General features: G+C 39.6%; 2 protein-coding genes across 8 annotated transcripts in view; one reads left to right on the forward strand and one right to left on the reverse strand.

The window, feature by feature from the left end:
* Positions 1–9,616, reverse strand: part of arf6b (ADP-ribosylation factor 6b) — a 27,725-nt gene extending 18,109 nt beyond the window's left edge. Inside the window, exons 1-3 of one of the 4 annotated variants that reach the window (XM_061968816.2) lie at positions 5,204–5,370; positions 4,829–4,984; positions 3,155–4,739 (exon numbers count right to left, since the gene is read on the reverse strand). In XM_061968816.2, coding sequence (XP_061824800.1) covers positions 3,939–4,466 — 528 coding nt within the window. In that variant the 5' untranslated portion in view covers positions 4,467–4,739; positions 4,829–4,984; positions 5,204–5,370 and the 3' untranslated portion in view covers positions 3,155–3,938. Of the gene's footprint in view, positions 1–3,154; positions 4,985–5,154; positions 5,173–5,203; positions 5,378–9,487 lie in introns of those variants that run through there. The other 3 variants (XR_009816031.2, XM_072913681.1, XM_072913682.1) reach the window with 3 other exon arrangements.
* A 1,830-nt stretch (positions 9,617–11,446) lies between these two features.
* Positions 11,447–20,166, forward strand: part of aspg (asparaginase homolog (S. cerevisiae)) — a 32,746-nt gene continuing 24,026 nt past the window's right edge. For 3 of the 4 annotated variants that reach the window (XM_061968820.2, XM_061968823.2, XM_061968824.2), the window contains exon 1: positions 11,487–11,967. In XM_061968820.2, coding sequence (XP_061824804.1) covers positions 11,718–11,967 — 250 coding nt within the window. In that variant the 5' untranslated portion in view covers positions 11,487–11,717. Of the gene's footprint in view, positions 11,968–20,166 lie in introns of all 4 variants that reach the window. The other variant, XM_061968822.2, reaches the window with a different exon arrangement.

Raw genomic sequence — 20,166 nt, forward strand, 5'->3', positions numbered from 1 at the left:
TGAAATTGCATACCTTTTCAACTTAATTAATAGATAGATAGTAATAGATAGTACTTTATTGATTCCTTCAGGAGAGTTCCCTCAGGACAATTTCAATTCCAGCAGCAGTGTACAGAATTGAGATCGAATTTAAAAAAGTAAATAATGGGGGTATAAATGGAAATAAAATAGAAAATATAACAATATGAATTAAAATAAAAAGCAACAAGAATAAAAATATAACAGCAAAAATAAGAATATAACAATACAAACTAGGCAGTAGTGACATGTATCGACATGAAAATGTAGTGCACCGTTAATTGCACTGTTTTAGTATCCAATATTGCAATAAATATTACAGTATTATATCATACTTTCCAAACATGTTTTTGTCTAAATAATCATAAATCAAATAATAAAAATTACAATACATTTTACATTGTCCTTTACAGCATATTACTGTAAATTGAAAAAAACATATACTACTGTTTTTTGTTAAAATTCTGTTGACTTAGCAGTTTTTGACGGTAAAATCTACGGTTGTTGGTTTTAACGGTGTATTACTGTAAATGGAAAGACTGTACATTTGTTTTTACGGTAAAAAAAAGTTGCCAGAATAAAAAAAGAACTTGTAATGTGTTCCCATTAACAATATAATGTTGTAAAAACCAATGTTAATTCAACACAAAAATTCTGGCAACTAACCTGCCATCTTTTTTTGTAAATCCCTCCCAAAAAAACAGTGGTACTGTTTTTCCATTTATTATAAAATGTTTTTAAAAATAAATAAAAAAACACTATAGTAAAATGTTGTAAATGTAAAGTTTTTACTGTAAAATCGAGTCTACTTAAAACAATTTATATAATAATGAAATCCAGAGGCAAATTCACATATTATTTGCGGTTACAAACGGCCCTCTGATGGCAGCATAACTGTGATGTGGCCCTCAATGAAAACGAGTTTGACATCCCTGTTCTAAATGGACTGTGAAGCCACAAATACTAGTCGAACCAGTCATTTCATCATTTGACAAGAGGAAACAGTTACTAAAGCAGATCATCTCTTTGTTCCACGTGAGCTCTTGGCTCTGCTTGCTGATGTGTAACTATGATGCATCATGGTGGGCGTAATAATCATGAGGAGGAAGTGATGATTCAGCACCAGCAGCAGTGGAGAAGAATTTAATGAGGTCAGCAGAGGCGAGGGAAACGAAACCCCCCAAAGCTCGCTCACTTCTTTCTACTGCTTGTCAGGAAAACAAGTATTCATAGTGTGAGGATGGAGTATTTATACACAACAATAGGCCTCAACATATACAAAACCCAAAAACCAGTGAAGTTGGCACGTAAATAAAAACAGAATACAATGATTTGCAAATCCTTTTCAACTTATATTCAATTGAATAGACTGCAAAGACAAGATACTTATGGTTTGAATAGAGAAACTTAATTTTCTTTTGCAAATAATCATTAACTTAGAATTTAATGGCAGCAACACATTGCAAACAAGTTAGCACAGGGGCATTTTTACCACTGTGTTACATGGCCTTTCCTTTGAACAACACTCAGTAAACGTTTGAGAACTGAGGAGACCAATTTTTGAAGCTTTTCAGGTGGAATTCTTTCCCATTCTTGCTTGATGTACAGCTTAAGTTGTTCAACAGTCCGGGGGTCTCCGTTGTGGTATTTTAGGCTTCATAATGCGCCACACATTTTCAATGAGAGACAGGTCTGGACTACAGGCAGGCCAGTCTAGTACCCTCACTATTTTACTATGAAGCCACGCTGTTGTAACACGTGCAGAATGTGGCTTGCATTGTCTTGCTGAAATAAGTCAAATGCATCCATGATAACGTTGCTCGAATGGCAACATATGTTGCTCCACAACCTGTATGTACCTTCAATTTACACATTAAAATGTGTTCTATAACACAGTGGTCCCCAACCACTGGTCCGTGACGCATTTGCTACCGGGCCGCACAGAAACATTAATTTATAAACTACTGCATTTTCTCCGACGTTTGCATGTCCCACTAAACACACCAATAAGCTTGTTAATAGATGTATATTACAACTCCTTTGTTATTTTCCATGGAACAATGCACATTAATGTACATATAAAATGTTAATGTGCCAGATTGTAAAGCACGGGTTCTTAATCTTTTTGACCTCAGGACCCAACTTTTCGACTACAGAGGGGCCCGGAGACCACTCCAATATTAACACTGGATTAGTAATCTTACTCTTGATTTTGATCACATTCAATAATTATATCTAACCTACTCGCAGTTTACTACCTTGTCAAATGATATAAAAACATGTGCTAATCATAAAGATTATATTATTAATTTAACAAATTAACCTTAGGGCTCAGGTCAGGCTGATATGAAAAATAAGTACTAACCAAATAAACAATACATCTACATACAATATGTATTATGTTGTGCGAAAATAAACAAAATTAATGTTTCTTAACTTAACTGTCAATAAAATTAAAAGTGCAAATGAAAATACAGCTTCACCACATTAGTCGCAATTTTGGCGCTTAAAGTAATTTCTCTGACATTAGAAGCAGACTTCTGTTTGTTTTATATTGTCATTACTGCCACAGGTGGTGGAAAAGTGTATTACAACTGAGTACCACTGCAAAACACATTACGTTCTAAGGGGCGCTCACGGCCCTATGGTTCAGAAACACTGGTAAATAGTATATGCAATCAACGTGTTGGGGACCATCTCTTCACTAAATAACACACCCAGGGCTCCTACTACTTCAGCGTTGTAGTGAGTTGATTTTTCATGCTCATTGTTTTTGTTGCTGTTTTTATCTGCCACACATGGAAAGCTGGTCTGTGAAAATAATGCATACATTAAACCAGTCCCTGCTATAACACATAGGCAATAGTGACATAATGAGGCAATTATATATTATTATTCATATATAGTCAGTTACTCCCGGCCCAAAACAGGGCAACCATAACTGTGATGTGGCCCTCTATGAAAATAAGTTTGACACCCATGTTATCAAGAGTTGGCAATTTGTTAAATGTTGGTGAGTGTCTGGATAAAAGGTGCTTGGTAATGGATGTAAAGTTAGTTTGAAACACCGTGGCCCAATCCACCTTACTAAGATTGTACTGATTTACCAAGTCTGGAAGTAGAAAGAGACAAAATGCAGCTTTCAAATCACTTTTTTAATAAGACAATGACAAGGTCTGTACATGGATCCCACCCGGAACCAAATAAGAGCTGCAGCAAAGACTTGACTGCGTGAAAGGTGGGGTCCCTGATGGAGCTTTGCTGCACATCATGCTACAGATATAGGCGGCCATCATCGTATGATATCCCGATAATCGAGACAGGTGAAGGACATTCCTTTGGAGAGATGATTTGACCCACTCTGAATTCAAAACGCGTCCCAACAAGCATGTTTCAGAGGCATTTTGTTGAATAATCAGCACAATTAGGTATCAAGACGTGACAGTTTAATATACAGCCCATAATAAGGGGATTGAGTGAGGGCTGATGCAATCTTTTCTTTAAGACATGTAACAATTCAGGACATTCCCATTTGCAGCAATGAAGAAACACCCTTCTAGCAAATACTAGTCATCATAGTACTGTGTCATAGTCCATTAAAGAGCCCCAGCCCAAGAATGCTGATAAACTCAGCATTATTAGAAAAATGATATAAAACAGGAACAAAAGAACAGGCAAAGGTGGTGAACTTTAGAACTGATTAATTGAATATTCGAGAAGCAAGCCCTAAAATGTTGAGATAAAGTCTGCTACGCAGGACAAGCTTTTATTTTTAACCAGCAACCCAATTTGCAGATGAATTAACTATTAGGTAAATGCAGTATTAAAAATAAACAAGGGTAATCAATTTGTACGTAACCCCTCACCGGAGCGGTTATTTTGTAATATAGTTTTGACCTAAAACAGTCAGCACTCCATCATTAAGATTTGTAGTTGGAGGTTAGCCATGTGAGGCCTTCGTAAAGTCCGTCACCTGTGGTGGCACAGGAGGGTTGAACATACCAATTCCTGTCTCGGATGCGGGTCAATCCCAGCTTCTCCTGGATTTCGTGCGGCTTCATGGCGTCGGGGAGGTCTTGCTTATTGGCGAATATCAAGATGATGGCATCCCTCATCTCCCGGTCATTGATGATGCGGTGGAGTTCCTGCCGCGCCTCGTCGATGCGATCCCGGTCGGCGCAATCCACCACGAAAATCAGCCCCTGCGTCCCAGTGTAGTAGTGTCGCCACAGGGGGCGGATCTTATCCTGCCCGCCGACGTCCCACACGTTGAACTTGACGTTTTTGTACGTGACCGTCTCCACGTTGAAGCCCACCGTGGGGATGGTGGTGACCGACTGTCCCAGTTTCAGTTTGTACAGGATTGTCGTCTTCCCGGCGGCGTCCAGTCCAAGCATCAGTATTCTCATCTCCTTGTTCCCGAATATCTTAGACAGCATCTTCCCCATTTTCAACTCTTGTGCATTAAAATACCTTGCTGGTAATGATTTAAAAAAAAAACAGTATTCTTTATATTCCTTGAGGTTAATTATAGGCTTATCTGTGAAAGCATGACTGCGAGTGAGAAGGTTAGAACAGCACTCTCATGTTGCTACAGGTCAGGATGCTGCTGCTGCTGCATGGACGTACTATACAAGTAGCACCGTGCGGCCTCTTCACACCATGCCTTGCTACTCTACAAACTGTTGCGGATGTGTGGGCATTCTTAACTCCAAAAGTGCCTAAAAGGGAGTTATCGGTGTGTTAAAATGCAGGCAGGTTATCTAACACGACAACGGTCCTCCTGGCGAGGTGTGACAGTCCTCTTTACCTGCTGCGCCCCGGCTCTTTCGCCACTATTGGGTGAGGAAAATCCGCCTTTCTGCGGCCAACCAAAGCTTCTTTTTTTTTTTCTCCACCCTCGCGGCAGGAGAAGTCCTCTGTGACTCAGCAACACATGTAGACCACCATGAAAACTCTCGCCCCCCTGTAAGGAGATTAAAGAGCAGTGTCAGACAAGCCAAATGAGTCCATGTCCGTTAATGACGGCTAGCAAGCTAACTAGCTTGTAGCCTAGCGCGCTAGCTAGCAGTTAGCGGGGGGGAAAAGCAACCGTATCCTGTTACAGACCAGGCGCTGAACATGAAAAATACTCGCCTCGCCTGACTTTAAATGGGACTCTTGAGTAAAACACAAGCCTGTTTACCTGCGTTCGGCTCTCACTTTTGATCCCCAATAGTAGATTTTGTCCTTTAAGCCGAGCTGGTCGAGGCGGTGTTACACCGGAAAGGTGTGGAGCTGCCTTCACAACCACTTCCTGCCCTCCACTTCATTGAATGCTGCTGGTGCGTTCAATGACGACTACGGAAACAATGCAACTCCACTCAACTACTTTATCGGCACATCAAAGATGTAACAACGATAAAGCCGAACAGTAATGCGGACTTACAAGAGGCCCCTGGCCGTTAAAGAGGAAACAAATATATTCAAATGTATTTTTGTTCAAATTTGGTTTTATACCGTTATCTTAAAACACATCTTAAACGTTACATTCGTTTAATCTCAATGTTGCCACACCAGTAAAGCGTAATAGCGCCATCTTATGGTTGAAATACGCATTAACATGAACTGCAAACGTTTCTGTGGTCAGCCTCGACTAATTTAAAACAGATTAGCAACAACTTCAGCCACATTGGCACCAGGTTATTGTGATTAAATGCAATAATAAAATTAAAAAAAATACTACTGCTACTAATAATAATGATGCATAATTGTGTAGTTTATTTTGACGCAAACAATGTATATATAGCGATACTAAATGATATGGCTCCCGTTAGAACAGTCAGGATCAAAGCCCGCTCTGAACCATGGATGAATCCAGACCTATTGGCTGCCATAAAAGACAGAGACAGAAAATACTCAGAATACCAAAAGTGCAAAACCGAAGTAGATAAACAACCCAATAATAACCTCAAATCACTCCTTTCAACATTCAAAAAGCAATGCAATAAATTAAGAAATAAAACAACTAACCTGACTAAATCCTTTAAAAAAAATTACATTACCGACAAAATAGAGGAAAACACAAATAAGCCACGTGAGCTCTGGAAAATCCTCAACAACCAGCTTTCTGGTTGCAGCCAGAAACTTAAAACCAGACTCACCAACATCAACATCAAGGAGGGTGACTCCCTCATTACAGACAAAATGGAGGTAGTAAGCAGACTTAACATCTTTTTCACCAGCATAGCCACAACTCTAGTCAACAAGCTGTCCCACCACTCTGGTCGCTTTGGTGTAGAACACATTAAAGCCTTCTACAGAAAGCTAGGAGTATCCAACAACGATTTCAAATTAGAAATGGTCTCAGCTGATGAGGTGATTAAAAAATTGAGCGCGCTCCACCGAAACAAGGCCACTGGCCTTGATAATATCCCCTCCAGATTCCTCAGGGACTCTGCCACCACCATTGCCCCGATCATCACGCACATAATAAACCTCTCAATTACTCAAGGCCAAGTACCAAAATATTTCAAAATAGCAAGAGTAACTCCCCTCTTTAAAAAAGGAAGCAAATTAGAACCTGGCAACTACCGACCTGTTTCTATTCTCAGTTCCATTTCGAAAGTAGTGGAAACAATAGTTTATGAACAGGTCGATAGTTACCTTGCCACCAATAAACTCATGTACAAATTCCAATACAGCTTCAGAACTAACCACTCTACTGACACATGCCTTCTCTATCTGACTGACCACATCAAACATGAGGTGGACGCGGGCAAATACTGCGGCATGGTCATGCTGGATCTTCAGAAGGCCTTTGACACCATTAACCACGCTATACTGTTGGATAAGCTCAGAGCAATCGGATTTGATAAAACCTCATCGAGCTGGATGCAATCTTACTTGGAGGGGAGGAAACAGGTGGGAGAGGTGAACGGCACCGTGCCCCCCCCCTCTCAGTAAGCTGTGGAGTCCCCCAAGGCAGTATATTAGGGCCTTTACTGTTCCTAATATACATAAATGACATGTCATCAGCATGCGACTGTGAATTGTTTTTGTTTGCGGATGACTCGGCCATGCCGGTATCCGGCAAGGACAAGTCACAGGTGGAGAAAATCCTCAGTGTTGAACTCTGTAGAACTTGCACCTGGCTCGCTGACAACAAGCTATCCACACACTTAGGTAAAACGGAATCCATCCTGTTTGGGTCCCACATCAACCTTAAGAAAGTCAGTGACTTCACTATAAAAGTGGGTGACATTGTTATCGCCAGAAAGGATGAGGTCACCTACCTAGGTTCCATTCTAGAGGCTAATTTTTCCTGTGATAAAATGGCAACCAAGGTAATCAAAAAGGTCAACCAACGAACGAGATTTCTCTATAGAATATCCTCTCTGGTCAACAAAAGCACCATGAGGATTCTGGCGGGAACTCTCGTTCAACCCTTTTTCGATTACGCATGCACCTCCTGGTACCCTAGCACTTCCAAAACCCTCAAATCTAGACTTCAAACATCCCAGAACAAGCTAGTCAGATTACTTCTAGACCTCCACCCCAGATCCCACCTCACTCCTACCCACTTCTCCAAAGTGGGCTGGCTCAGGGTGGAGGACAGAGTAAAACAACTTGCACTGAGCCTAGTCTATAAAATCCGCTACACCTTCCTGATACCGAAGTACATGTCAAACTACTTCCTTAACGTAAATGACCGCCATAACCACAACACCAGGGGGAGCTCCACTAACCACGTTAAACCCAGATTCTGATCTAACAAAGGTCTTAACTCATTCTCTTTCTATGCCACATCAATGTGGAATGCGCTCCCAACAGGTATAAAAGAAAGGGCATCTCTATCCTCCTTCAAAACTGCAATAAAAGTACACCTCCAAGCAACTTCAACCCTAAACTAACACCCTCCCCGGATTGTTAATAATCAAATGTAAACAATCAAATGCAGATACTTTTCTTGGTAGAATATGTACTACTTGCTGTACATATCCTACCAAGTCAGACCTACACTGTTTCAATATCCATTTCTCTGTTCTCAATTGTTGATGACTGATGATAACAACCAAACCTACCCCCCCCCCCCCCCCCTCCACACCCCGAATTGTAAATAATGTAAATAATTCAATGTATACACCCTGATGATTATCTTGTGTGATGACTGATGATAGTATATATGATAGTATATATGATAGTATATATCTGTATCATGAATCAATTTAAGTGCACCCTGACTTAAACAAGTTGAAAAACTTATTGGGGTGTTACCATTTAGTGGTCAATTGTACGGAATATGTACTTCACTGTGCAACCTACTAATAAAAGTCTCAATCAATCAATCAATCAAACGCAAACAATCTATATGTGTATATATATTTATCAACACATCACATTTGTTTTAATAAAGATGCTAATAAAACATAGAAGGCCGTCTGATAGTTTAATTTTTTATTTAATCAACATAAAAAACACAATATACACTTACAGTTAGTGCACCAACCCACCACCTCCAGCCTCCCTCCACCCCCATTTACGCTCATTGTCACTCATTCATTCACACAAAAGAGTTGTCTACCATGAATTGATTAACGTGAACCCCAATTTAAACAAGTTGAAAAACGTATTCGGGTGTTACCATTTAGTGGTCATTTGTACGGAATATGTACTTCACTGTGCAATCTACTAATAAAAGTTTCAATCAATCAATCAGTTTCCTTCTTTTATTAATATTCTGGTTCCTATAATAAATATCAATGCAGTGTGAAAGGGATACAGTCCGTGAAGCACACAGGATGGTGTGTGCTGCTAATCCACTTATAGTGCTAACCTCTAACAGTTAATTTGACTAATTTTCATTAACTACAAATTTCTATGTAACTCTTTTTATTTCATTTTAAGTTTATTTTTTGTTCAAGAAAATGTTTTTTTTTTTAAATAAAGGACATTATCTTCACCAGACCAAGTTGTCAATGAAATTAGATTATTTAAAAGGATTCTTAAAACCAGGTCCATCTCCAGATTATGTCCAGGTTGGGCTCAGCCATTGATAAATCTAATAATAAACTATATCTGACATCAACTAAATTGACCACATGCATGCGCTTTAATGTTGACAACCATATCAAAGCCTGAGTAAAGTAGAATGCATTTGGAATTTGAAACAGTTGGGAATGCTGTTTTTGTTTTGCATCACTCTTGAAACGTATGTTTTTAGTAACATTTGCCACACATTTATTTACATTCTATTATGAAAAATCAGTATCATAGGATGCATTTACATTGGATTTTACATTGTACTTTTTAGGCAGATTGTTGCCACACACGGCTGTATTTTGCTTACTTTTAACGTGGAATTGAATATTTTTCTGACTATCCTTTTGGTTCTTGGTTCAGTGCTTAAGTACGGATATAGTATCTGGTAATTATAGTTTTTATGAAAGTAATTAGTACGTGTTGTGATGCTGGGATTTATTGCTCTTACCTTCTCATCTTCTGGTGTTTACGTGCACTAATCGGTTTATGTGTAAATATTACGTGATTGACTAGTACACAACCACTGCACTAACTACTGTACTATTAGTGTACTAATGTACTACATCCTTTATGTGAACTCGTAAAAATATACCTCGTTCGTGTGACTCCCTGTCACGTATGGAGAGGACGCGCCCACATTAGTGACGTCATGGGAAGTAATCCGCCAGAATGTAGGGGAAGGCGATACTGTAAATGTTGGTGTCGATGCAAAACCAAGTCAAATACAGTGTCAGAATTGCCAATACCGATACTTTTTACTGGATCATTTTCAAGATCATAGAACATACTAAAACACAGAAGCAATTAAAGGAAAACAAAATTAAACACTCCTATTGGTGAACAATATATAAATACCACAATGAGATAATTAAACGTCAATTTGTGTCTCCATTGTAAAAATATCAGATTTTTTTCCCCAGTATTTCAAGAACGTGATTTTGAATAGATACAATTAAAAGTTAATAACCCCCCCCCCCCCCCAAATTCAGTATGTCATAAAATTGCAAACATTGTCAAAATAAAATAACTCAACATGTTTTGATCCTTTTTCTTCTGTCTGAATTGCATCGTATTCTATTTATTGAGATTCCCTGCATGTGTTGATGTATATTACCAACAAAATCATATAGGTATTACCCTTTTCCTTTTTTATAACATACAATTATTCAGGCTAAATTCAGTCTATAATTTATAAGTAAACAATCACAAAAAACTACTATTGTATCTTTTGGCTCCTGAGGTCCTTATCTACACTTATATACTTTATTTATATACTTACAGAGTTTTTAAACAATATATGTACATAACAATTAGACCAGTCAAATGAGTAAATTTTTTAAACAATCAAACATTTGATTTATTAATCACAGCAAATTTCTTGCTTGCTCAATTTAAATTAACTTTAAAAAACAATATTTTTACACAACTGCAATTTTATTATCCTTTCTTAACAAAATGTTTTATTTGAATAAGCGTCATTTATTTGCTTCAGTTTCAGCTAAAGCACAGGTGTCAAACTCAAGGCCCGGGGGCCAGATTTGGCCCGCCACATCATTTTACGCGGCCTGTGAAAGCCCTGAAATAACATGAGTCAATAAAGCATTTTATAATTTACTAAATGTAATCTTTTCATTGTGACAGACAGAAATACATGCATTGCATGCTATTGAGTATATTTTAAACTTTAGTGTCTAATAATGCAACAAATATAATACTATCATTAATTTAAAACTTTTTGAAATTAAAACAAAATGAATATCTGCTTGAGTTATATCAAAGCAAGGTATTCATCAAAATTGTACACTGTAGAAATGACAATAGATTTTAAATAAAAAAACTGGCACTTCAGTTGCCAGGATTTTACAGGAAAAAAAACCTATAATACAGTTTTCCAATTTACAGCAATATGCTGTAAAAACCATAGTACATTTTACAGTGAAGTTGTGGCGACTCAGTTGCCAGTTGTTTTTTTTGACTGAAAAATCGATATATTTTTTTTACAGTGTATGTACTACAAACATATTCAAATGCACAGCAATTAAGCTTATATCATCAGGTGAATTCTTATACATTTATATTCATAAATTATATACGGTTACAAGCGGCCCTCTTAGGGCTGCCATAACTGCGATGTGGCCCTCAGTGTACCCGTGTACAACACCCCTGATACAAAGTTTTGTATGCATTTCCAGCTAACGATTCACAGTTCAAGTAAAAGGAGCATATGCATGCTCAGAATATATTGGGTGGTTAATCTGCGTTGACACATGATTAATGCACTATTTTTTGTGAATAATCACGTGTGTTATCTCATTGAATTTGACAGCTCTAATAATATAAACAACAAAACGGATGATTGTGAAAATAAGCACAGAATAAAACTGACATATCAATTATCATCGCTCTAGAATCAATCTGCTACTGATACTGGTCTCGACACGAGCAGCATTTGGATCGATCTCTGACCGCCTTGGAGAATGTCCTCAAGCAAAACGCATGGACCAAAAGGAAGCAGGTCATTGACCTTACGTTACGCATTACCGCAATTATTTTATTTTGAAAATGAAAGATTGTTTTTGGTGTAGACAGCTGACGTTGTTGAGGGTCCCCGTGACGTTGAAAGAGCACGCCTGAGGAAGCCTACAGGGGAACAGCACCGAGCGGACTCAGTCGTCGTCATGGCGGATACATCCCCGAACACCTTGACGTCCCTGGCCCGGGCTTTGTCCCATCACAAACTGGACCTGCTGGAGTCTAACGAAGTGGTTCTTCCCCGCAATTCCCAGGTGCATCCGTGCCGAAGGAGACAATTGTCGAGCTGCGGCTCGCTCGATTCCTCCGAGCAGGCCAGCTCACCGAGCGCCGCCGAAGCGCGCGTCTTGGTCGTCAACACAGGAGGCACCATCGGGATGACGCTTCTTGACAACGGTAACTATGTTACTTTCACACTTCATACATCGACATTGTTGCTGGTGTCCCAGCAAGGTCAGCCTGCTAGCACTCTGGGTGTAGCGTCTTGTTAGCTCCTTCTGGAGCACGAGGTTGCATGGCCACATGAAAGTGCGTCCCTAAATAGTCTTATCTATTTATTGTCCCTCCTAAAAACATTTACATGTGACTAGTGATGACCCATCAGCATTTGACTTCATAAGTTGCTCATGCCATTGAACCCACCAAGGCTCCACATACTATTGCTTTAGGGGCGGTATAGCTCGGTTGGTAGAGCGGCCATGCCAATAACTTGAATGTTCCAGGTTCGATCCCCGCTTCCGCCATTCTAGTCACTGTCGTTGTGCCCTTTACTCACCTGCTCCCAGTGCCACCCACTCTGGTTGAAATGTAACAGAGTTTTTCAACCTTTTTTGAGCCAAGGCACATTTTTGCGTAGAAAAAAATCCAGAGGCACACCACCAGCAGAAATCATTACAAAACGAAACTCAGTTGACAGTAAAAATTTGTTGTCACAATTGTTGGATGTGACTTTAGACCAGGGGTGGGCAATTAATTTTTACCAGGAGCCGCATGAGCAACCTGAGCACTGCTGGAGGGCCACACCGACAATATTTCAATTAAATTTTTCTCAAATTATTTTTGATATACTGTAAGATAAATAATAATAATAATACTATTTTTATTCAACCTAACTTATCTTTATACAAAAGCAGATGGCTTTTGATGGTTTTATTTTTAACACGTTCTTACACAACACTTCCTGATGTATAATACAATTCAAAAATTTCAATTTCTGTCACTTTATCCTGCATGCTCTTTGTTGTGAACGTATCACGCCTGTAAGGTGATTGGCGAAGGAGGAAGCGTTGCTGTTGTGGAAATGAGGAGTGAGGATAGACGTGCGTGTGGAAAGAACGAGATAAGTTGAGCTGTGTTAGTATAGGTTGCTCAATAAAAGTTTAAAAAGAGTGTTAGACTTGGTGTGCACTTCTTCTGGACGCTACAATTGGTGTCAGAAGTGGGATGAAATGCCTCCCAGTTCGCCTTGCCATCAAACCTGGGAGTCTTCATTGAGGGCGGAATCCCCCCATGCCAAGCAGCACACGCTGCACCTGTAGATGCTGCCTCTCTCCTTCCTCCCTCTCTCTCTCTCTTTGCGACTAGCTCACGTCCGGGATTCACACAGACATCTGCAGTCGCTGCCGGCACCTTTCAATCTTGACAAAGTCGCCAGGAAACATGGTGGCACGTACCTCCCGATGACGTAGCAGGCTGAGCACACAAGCAGCGCAGTATGCGCAAAGTTTTACTTCTGACACCAATTGTAGCGTCCAGAAGAAGTGCACACCAAGTCAGACGCTCATTTTAAACTTTTATTGAGCAACCTATACTAACACAGCTCAACTTATCTCGTTCCTTCCACACGCACGTCTGTCCTCACTCTTTATTTCCGCAACTCAAGAACACAACATCAACTTCAGCAGGTCGTTACACTATATTCTTTAAACACAGCAACCTGTGTACCACTAATTAAGCACACGGCTTTCCCTTTAATTTCTGTAAAGAAATACTTGGCAGTCCATGTCTTGTTGAAAACACGCCATTCGTCATCAACTTTTCTTTTTTTAGCGTCTCGGGGATAACCGGGCATCACTTGTCGCTGTGCACCTTCACTCACAGGTTACACACGGACATACGCCCATAAATAACACTTTTCAAAATAAAAGCAGCACAGTTGTATTGCACGCACAACATAGATGTTTTTTTACATTTATTTTGTAATTTGTGATTGCAGCTGTTCACATTCACTCACAATCACGCATGCGCATAGTCCACGCGGATGTAATACAAATAACGCTTTTCAAAACAAAAGCAGCACCGTTGTATTGCACACTCGAGATAGATACTTTTTAAAATTTATTTTGTAATTTATGATTGGCCTCACGCGGGCCGCAGAATGCCCAGGTCTGCTTTAGACCATAACCAACCATGCATCACGATAGTTCTTGTCTCAAAGTAAGTGTACTGTCACATCACGCCGTGACTTTTTGAGTTTTTTGCTGTTTTCCTGTGTGTAGTGTTTTACTTCTTGTCTTGCGCGCCTATTTTGGTGGCTTTTTCTTTTTTTTTGGTATTTTCCTGTAGCAGTTTCATGTCTTCCTTTGAGCGATATTTCCCGCATCTACTTTCTTTTAGCAATCAAGAATATTTCAGTTGTTATTATCATTCTTTGTGGGGACATGTCATGTTCGGATGTACATTATGGACGCCGTCTTTGCTCCACAGTAAGTCTTTGCTGCCGTCCAGCATTCGGTTTTTGTTTACTTTGTAGCCAATTCGGTTTTAGTTTTGTTCTGCATAGCCTTCCCTAAGCTTCAATGCCTTTTCTCAGGGGCACTTACCTTTTGTTTATTTTTGGTTTAAGCATTAGACACCTTTTTACTTGCACACTGCCTCCCGCTGTTTCCGACTTCTACAAAGTAATTAGCTACCGGCTGCCACCTACTGATATGGAAGAGTATTACAAGGTTACTCTGCCGAGCTCTAGACAGCACCGACACTCAACAACAACACATAATTTGCAGACTATAATTACTGGTTTGCAAAATATGTTTTTAACTCAAATAGGTGAAACTAGATAATCTCCCACAGCACAGCAGACTGTATCTCACGGCACACTAGTGTGCCGCGGCACAGTGGTTGAAAAACACTGACTTAGATAATGGGTTTCACTATGTAAAGCGCTTTGAGTCACTAGAGAAAAGCGCTATATAAATATAATTCACAATTCACATGTATGCATCTATACTTATTGGTTAGAGCAGTGGTTCTCAAAAGTACCATCTCAGAAAACACTAGGCTCTCCAAGTACTATCATAATGACCAACAATAAAATACAATAGAGTAGTAGGCCTAAGTATTCATTAAGAACTAGGCAGAGGTGTTTTTTAAAGTATATTTAATATTTTTGGCCACTGTAAAATTGTGCATAGTTTGAACAGTAACAATGTAACAACGGCTCAAGTCACGTAATTACAACATTTAACGAGGTTATTCTTTCACGCACGACTAGATGAAGTTCCACAGTTTGAGAATCTCTGGGTTAGAGCATTTTTTTAAATCATTTATGGCCATAAACAACAGCATAGAGTGTTTATGCCAGGAGCCGGCCTTAGTCACTGTTTCCACTCACACAGTAAGTGGTGGCTTTGTGTTGTTTATATGGGTCCCAGTTATTTAAAGCATCCATCCATCCATTTTCTACCGCTTATTCCCTTCGGGGTCGCGGGGGGCGCTGGAGCCTATCTCAGCTACAATCGGGCGGAAGGCGGGGTACACCCTGGACAAGTCGCCACCTCATCGCAGGCAGTGGTTCTCAAACCTTCTTCACCACGTACCACCTCAGAAAAAAACTTGAAATTCCCAATACTACTATAATGACCAACATTAAATTTCAGTAGTGTATTAAGCCCAAGTATTCATTAAAAACAAGGCAGAGGTTTTATTTAACAAGTATATTTAAAATTTTGGCCCCTGTAACAATACAGACAATTTGAATATAGGACAATAAACACTGTACTTTAATTAAGTGATTCTTTGGCGTATTGCTAGATGGAGCCCGCATACCACACGTACCACAGTTTGGAAATCACTTTTTTAAAATATTTCTGACAGTAGATCCTTGTAGTACATGCAGGAAATATTGCACTATAATACAAATGAATTCGATTTTTTTTCTTAAAGGGGACTTGTACTTTTTGGGGTGAATTTTGCCTACTGTTCACAGTAGGGCCGGGCGATATAGACGAAAAAGTATATCTGGATATATTTTTACTTAAACTCGATTTTCGATATATTTTCCGGTGAAAATATTTATATAAAGATATTCGATATCCATTTTCTACCGCTTATTCCCTTTGGGGTCGCGGGGGGCGCTGGAGCCTATCTCAGCTACAATCGGGCGGAAGGCGGGGTACACCCTGGACAAGTCGCCATCTCATCGCAGGACCAACACAGATAGACAGACAACATTCACACTCACATTCACACACTAGGGACCATTTAGTGTTGCCAATCAACCTATCCCCAGGTGCATGTCTTTGGAGGTGGAAGGAAGCTGGAGTACCCGGAGGGAACCCACGCAGTCACGGGGAGAACATGCAAACTCCACACAGAAAGATCCCGAGGCCGGGATTGAACTCACGACTACTCAGGACCTTCGTATTGTGAGGCAGATGCACTAACCCCTCTACCACCGTGCTGCCCCGACTATGATCTTGTTGTTTCAAAATGATTCAACTATTCAATGTCAAAATATAAACAGTATAAATAATGAACAAAATGTCAGTTACTGCCTTGTTCTAAAACACCAATGAAAATTAAATTTAGCATTTAGACAGGCTATACTGTAGCAAAAGTGCCACAATCATGTGTGTTCTTAAATGTGTGTTCCACGTCTTCCATGTCGAGAGCAGTTTTGATTTGGGCTTACATGGTAAACAACTCGGGCAGCACGGTGGAGCAGGGGTTAGTGCATGTGCCTCACAATACGAAGGTCCTGAGTAGTCCTGGGTTCAATCCTGCGCTCAGGATCTTTCTATGTGGAGTTTGCATGTTCTCCCCGTGACTGCGTGGGTTCCCTCTGGGTACTCCAGCTTCCTCCCACCTCCAAAGACATGCACCTGGGTATAGGTTGATTGGCAACACTAAATTGGCCCTAGTGTGTGAATGAGAGTGTGAATGTTGTCTGTCTATCTGTGTTGGCCCTGCGATGAGGTGGCGACTTGTCCAGGGTGTACCCCGCCTTCCGCCCGAATGCAGCTGAGATAGGCTCCAGCACCCCCCGCCACCCCAAAAGGGAAAAGCGGTAGGAAATGGATGGATGGATGGATGGTAAACAACTCAAATGTTGGCCTTTGTTTTATCCAGACGCATACATTTGTCCAAATGTGGCCAAGTAGACGCATTGTGCGTTTCCTGGACGTCATCTACATCGCTAAAAGAAAAATCTAAGGAAGGGAATCTCTCTGCCATCTTCCACTAGTGTTTTTAAATAGATAAATCGCCCGCTTCAAAATTCCCTCATCTCTTCTTTGACTCTCTTGTCGTCATTTGGGGTGTCTGTTGTGATTTCCCTTCCTGGTTCCATGACCCGCCCTATCTTGCCTCTGATTGGCCTAATCTCAACCAATCGTGACTCATCATAGTAAACAACCAACCAATCATGGGTGGTTTTATACATGCAAGGACATCTTGGAAGGAGGAAAGGGAGGGGTTTAGTAGCCCGTGGAGGGAAGCAGGGGAGAACAAGGAACACAACAAATAAGCGGCGTTTGGTCATTTTAAGGTGAAATAAATTACGATATTTTCTTAATTCATATCTTGTTTAAAAATATATCGATATATCGTCCAGCCTTAGCTCACAATCATGAGAGACAAGACGATGGATGTATTTTTTTTAAATACATTTAAACTCCTAAATAAAAGTCTGCTTACAATGGAGCCAATGGGAGGTCCTCTATTCCGCCCAAAAAGCCTTCTAAATAACCATCCCAAAAGCGCCAACAATACTCCATTTACATTTCGTGACTTGAATATTTACCAAGTATTAGGGATGTTGTTATTATAGGCACTAACGCAGATACACCGTTTATAGCGGCGACTTGATCAGAGGAAGCTAACCAACTTGTGTGGCTATGGTGACTTCATCGGCTGGTGAGCTGCTTTCTCGCCTCGGGGCTCGGGGAAGTTTATTCTAAATCATAAATTATGCCTCTCACCTTGATCGAAGAAGGATGTGGACATAGCCCAACAAGTTGGTCAACTTTGGCATCCATTTTAGACCCAGAAATGGCAAGAAAGACTCGAAAAGTTGCTTGGTCTGCACTTGATTCTACCCCTCCTTTTTTTCTCCCCACGAGGATAATGAGTCATTCTTCATCAAACGGGAGTATATGAAAATCCTGTCAGTCAGCATCCTAGTGACAGCAGACCTTATACAGTAAGTGATGTTTTATCATGTCTGTTGGCTCCCATAAAGTCTGCAGTGAGTAATCAGTGATGTTAAAAAAAATTTAAAAAAAAAAGTAAACGTGATGCCTTTTTGAAATGTATGCGTCGCCCTATGCTTAAAATGATCAAAATACGTCAATATTAAATGTTATTATAAATGTGCTCGTTACTACATTCAATATATACATACTTACATCATGTATATAAAACATACATGGAGGTGTTTGGATGTTTTTAGAGCGTTTTAGAGGCAGAATAGAGCAACTCCCATAGGTTTCATTGTGAGCTGACTTTTAATTAGCATGCATAAAAAATAAAAACATGTTTGTCTTACATAATGATTGTGAATGATCGGCAAAATTCTAAAACAAAGTGCAGTTTCCCTTGAAGACAGAATTAACACCGCTGACAAAGGACTGACTCTTGGCCACCCATCCCACTTTATTACATCTTAATTCAGTTATTTACGGTTTAGTTATTCATTTTTACTGGTGCTCGATTAATATCAGAGAGATACTAGGAATTGTAACGTCACAGCGATAATTCCGATAACATTAAGAAATATTTAATAACAGATAAAGAAAAAAATACTCCAATAAATCAAGGTTACCCGTACTTTGCTGAAGGGGGCTTAGGGTGAGCAAATAATGCGCGCCTATTCTCTTGCTCGACTCTCATAAACTCCCCCTAAGCTCATTGTAAACAAACATGGCGTCAATCTACTTCACTGTTTCAGAGGAAGACTTTTCACCTGTTTTTTGCGCCAAATGTTCTGCAAACATTTCTCAAGGGGGGGAACATATCAGCCACATGAAACGGCAGCATTGCTAAGACTGTGTTTTGAAAGCCTAGGAAGATGCTTGGGCTGCTGGCTGCCCCCAAACCTTTTGTTTGTGCTCAACTGGCAAAAAGAAAGACTCAAACTACAGTTAAACATCAATATTAAAAAAATCAAAGTTATCGGGTATCAATCTTGAGAAGCAGGAAGTTATCGGTATCGGCTTAAAACGTGATGGCTTGGAGTTGTTGTGGATTACTATAATTATGCATTCATTTTGTTAAAGAGAAAATGAACACTGTTGACTCTTAGCCACTTTTCCCCATTGTTTTCACTCACACAGAAAGTGATGGCTTATTGTTGTTTATTTAGGTCCCAGTTATTTTAGGTATACATCATAACTCAAATTGTCTTTTTTTTAAATAAATGACAAAATTAACAATATTAAATATAACACTCTGGCTTGGCCCCGCAGCACATGCTACAAGTTTTAATGAATAACTAGATATTGACAATAAATTAGGCAACATTTGGAGCAAGCCCAATGCATAACACACAAAGGTCCACTCTCAGGGTCGGTTATCTAGTTCCTGTTTGTCTGTTTAGGGCAACATTGCCTTGGAAAACATGTTGCCTTATGCCAGTGCTTCTCAAATAGGGGGGTGCGGGTGAAACATGTTTGATCAGTATCATGCAGCTTATCATGCTTCAAACCCCACTTCGAATAGCTGTGCACTACAAAATGTGCTCATTGTAGCCAATAATCCTGACTTCACCATTTTGATCATTTAAAAAAATGCACAAATTGTTTTATTTATTTTTGTTTTTAAGTTAGTGTTTCTTTAAATAATTTGTGCTCCTGAGTTAATGTTTCTGATCGATAAATTGTGAATCACTGCTTTATCCATAATGTGGCCTTTCAGTAAACAGTCCAACAGCTCTGGGGATTATCAGATATTTTAAACCCTTAAAGCAGTGGTTCTCAACTTTTTTTCAGTGATGTACACCCTATGATTTTTTTTTAATTCAAGTACGCCCTAATCAGAGCAAAGCATTTTTGGTTGAAAAAAAGAGATAAAGAAGTTAAATACAGCACTATGTCATCAGTTTCTGATTTATTAAATTGTATAACAGTGCAAAATATTGCTTATTTGTCGTGGTCTTTCTTGAACTATTTGGGAAAAAAAGATAGGTTTTTATTTATATTTATAAAGGATTTTTGAATTGTTGCTATTTTTAGAATATTTAAAAAAAAAAAAATCTCACGTACCCCTTGGCATACCTTCAAGTACCCCCAGGGGTACGCGTACCCCCATTTGAGAACCACTGCCTTAAAGGACAGAAAAGGGGTCGAATTAGAAAAGATCCAATTATTCCTACTCCTG

The sequence above is a fragment of the Nerophis lumbriciformis genome, linkage group LG08, assembly GCF_033978685.3.
Source record: "Nerophis lumbriciformis linkage group LG08, RoL_Nlum_v2.1, whole genome shotgun sequence".
NCBI classification, from domain to species: domain Eukaryota; kingdom Metazoa; phylum Chordata; class Actinopteri; order Syngnathiformes; family Syngnathidae; genus Nerophis; species Nerophis lumbriciformis.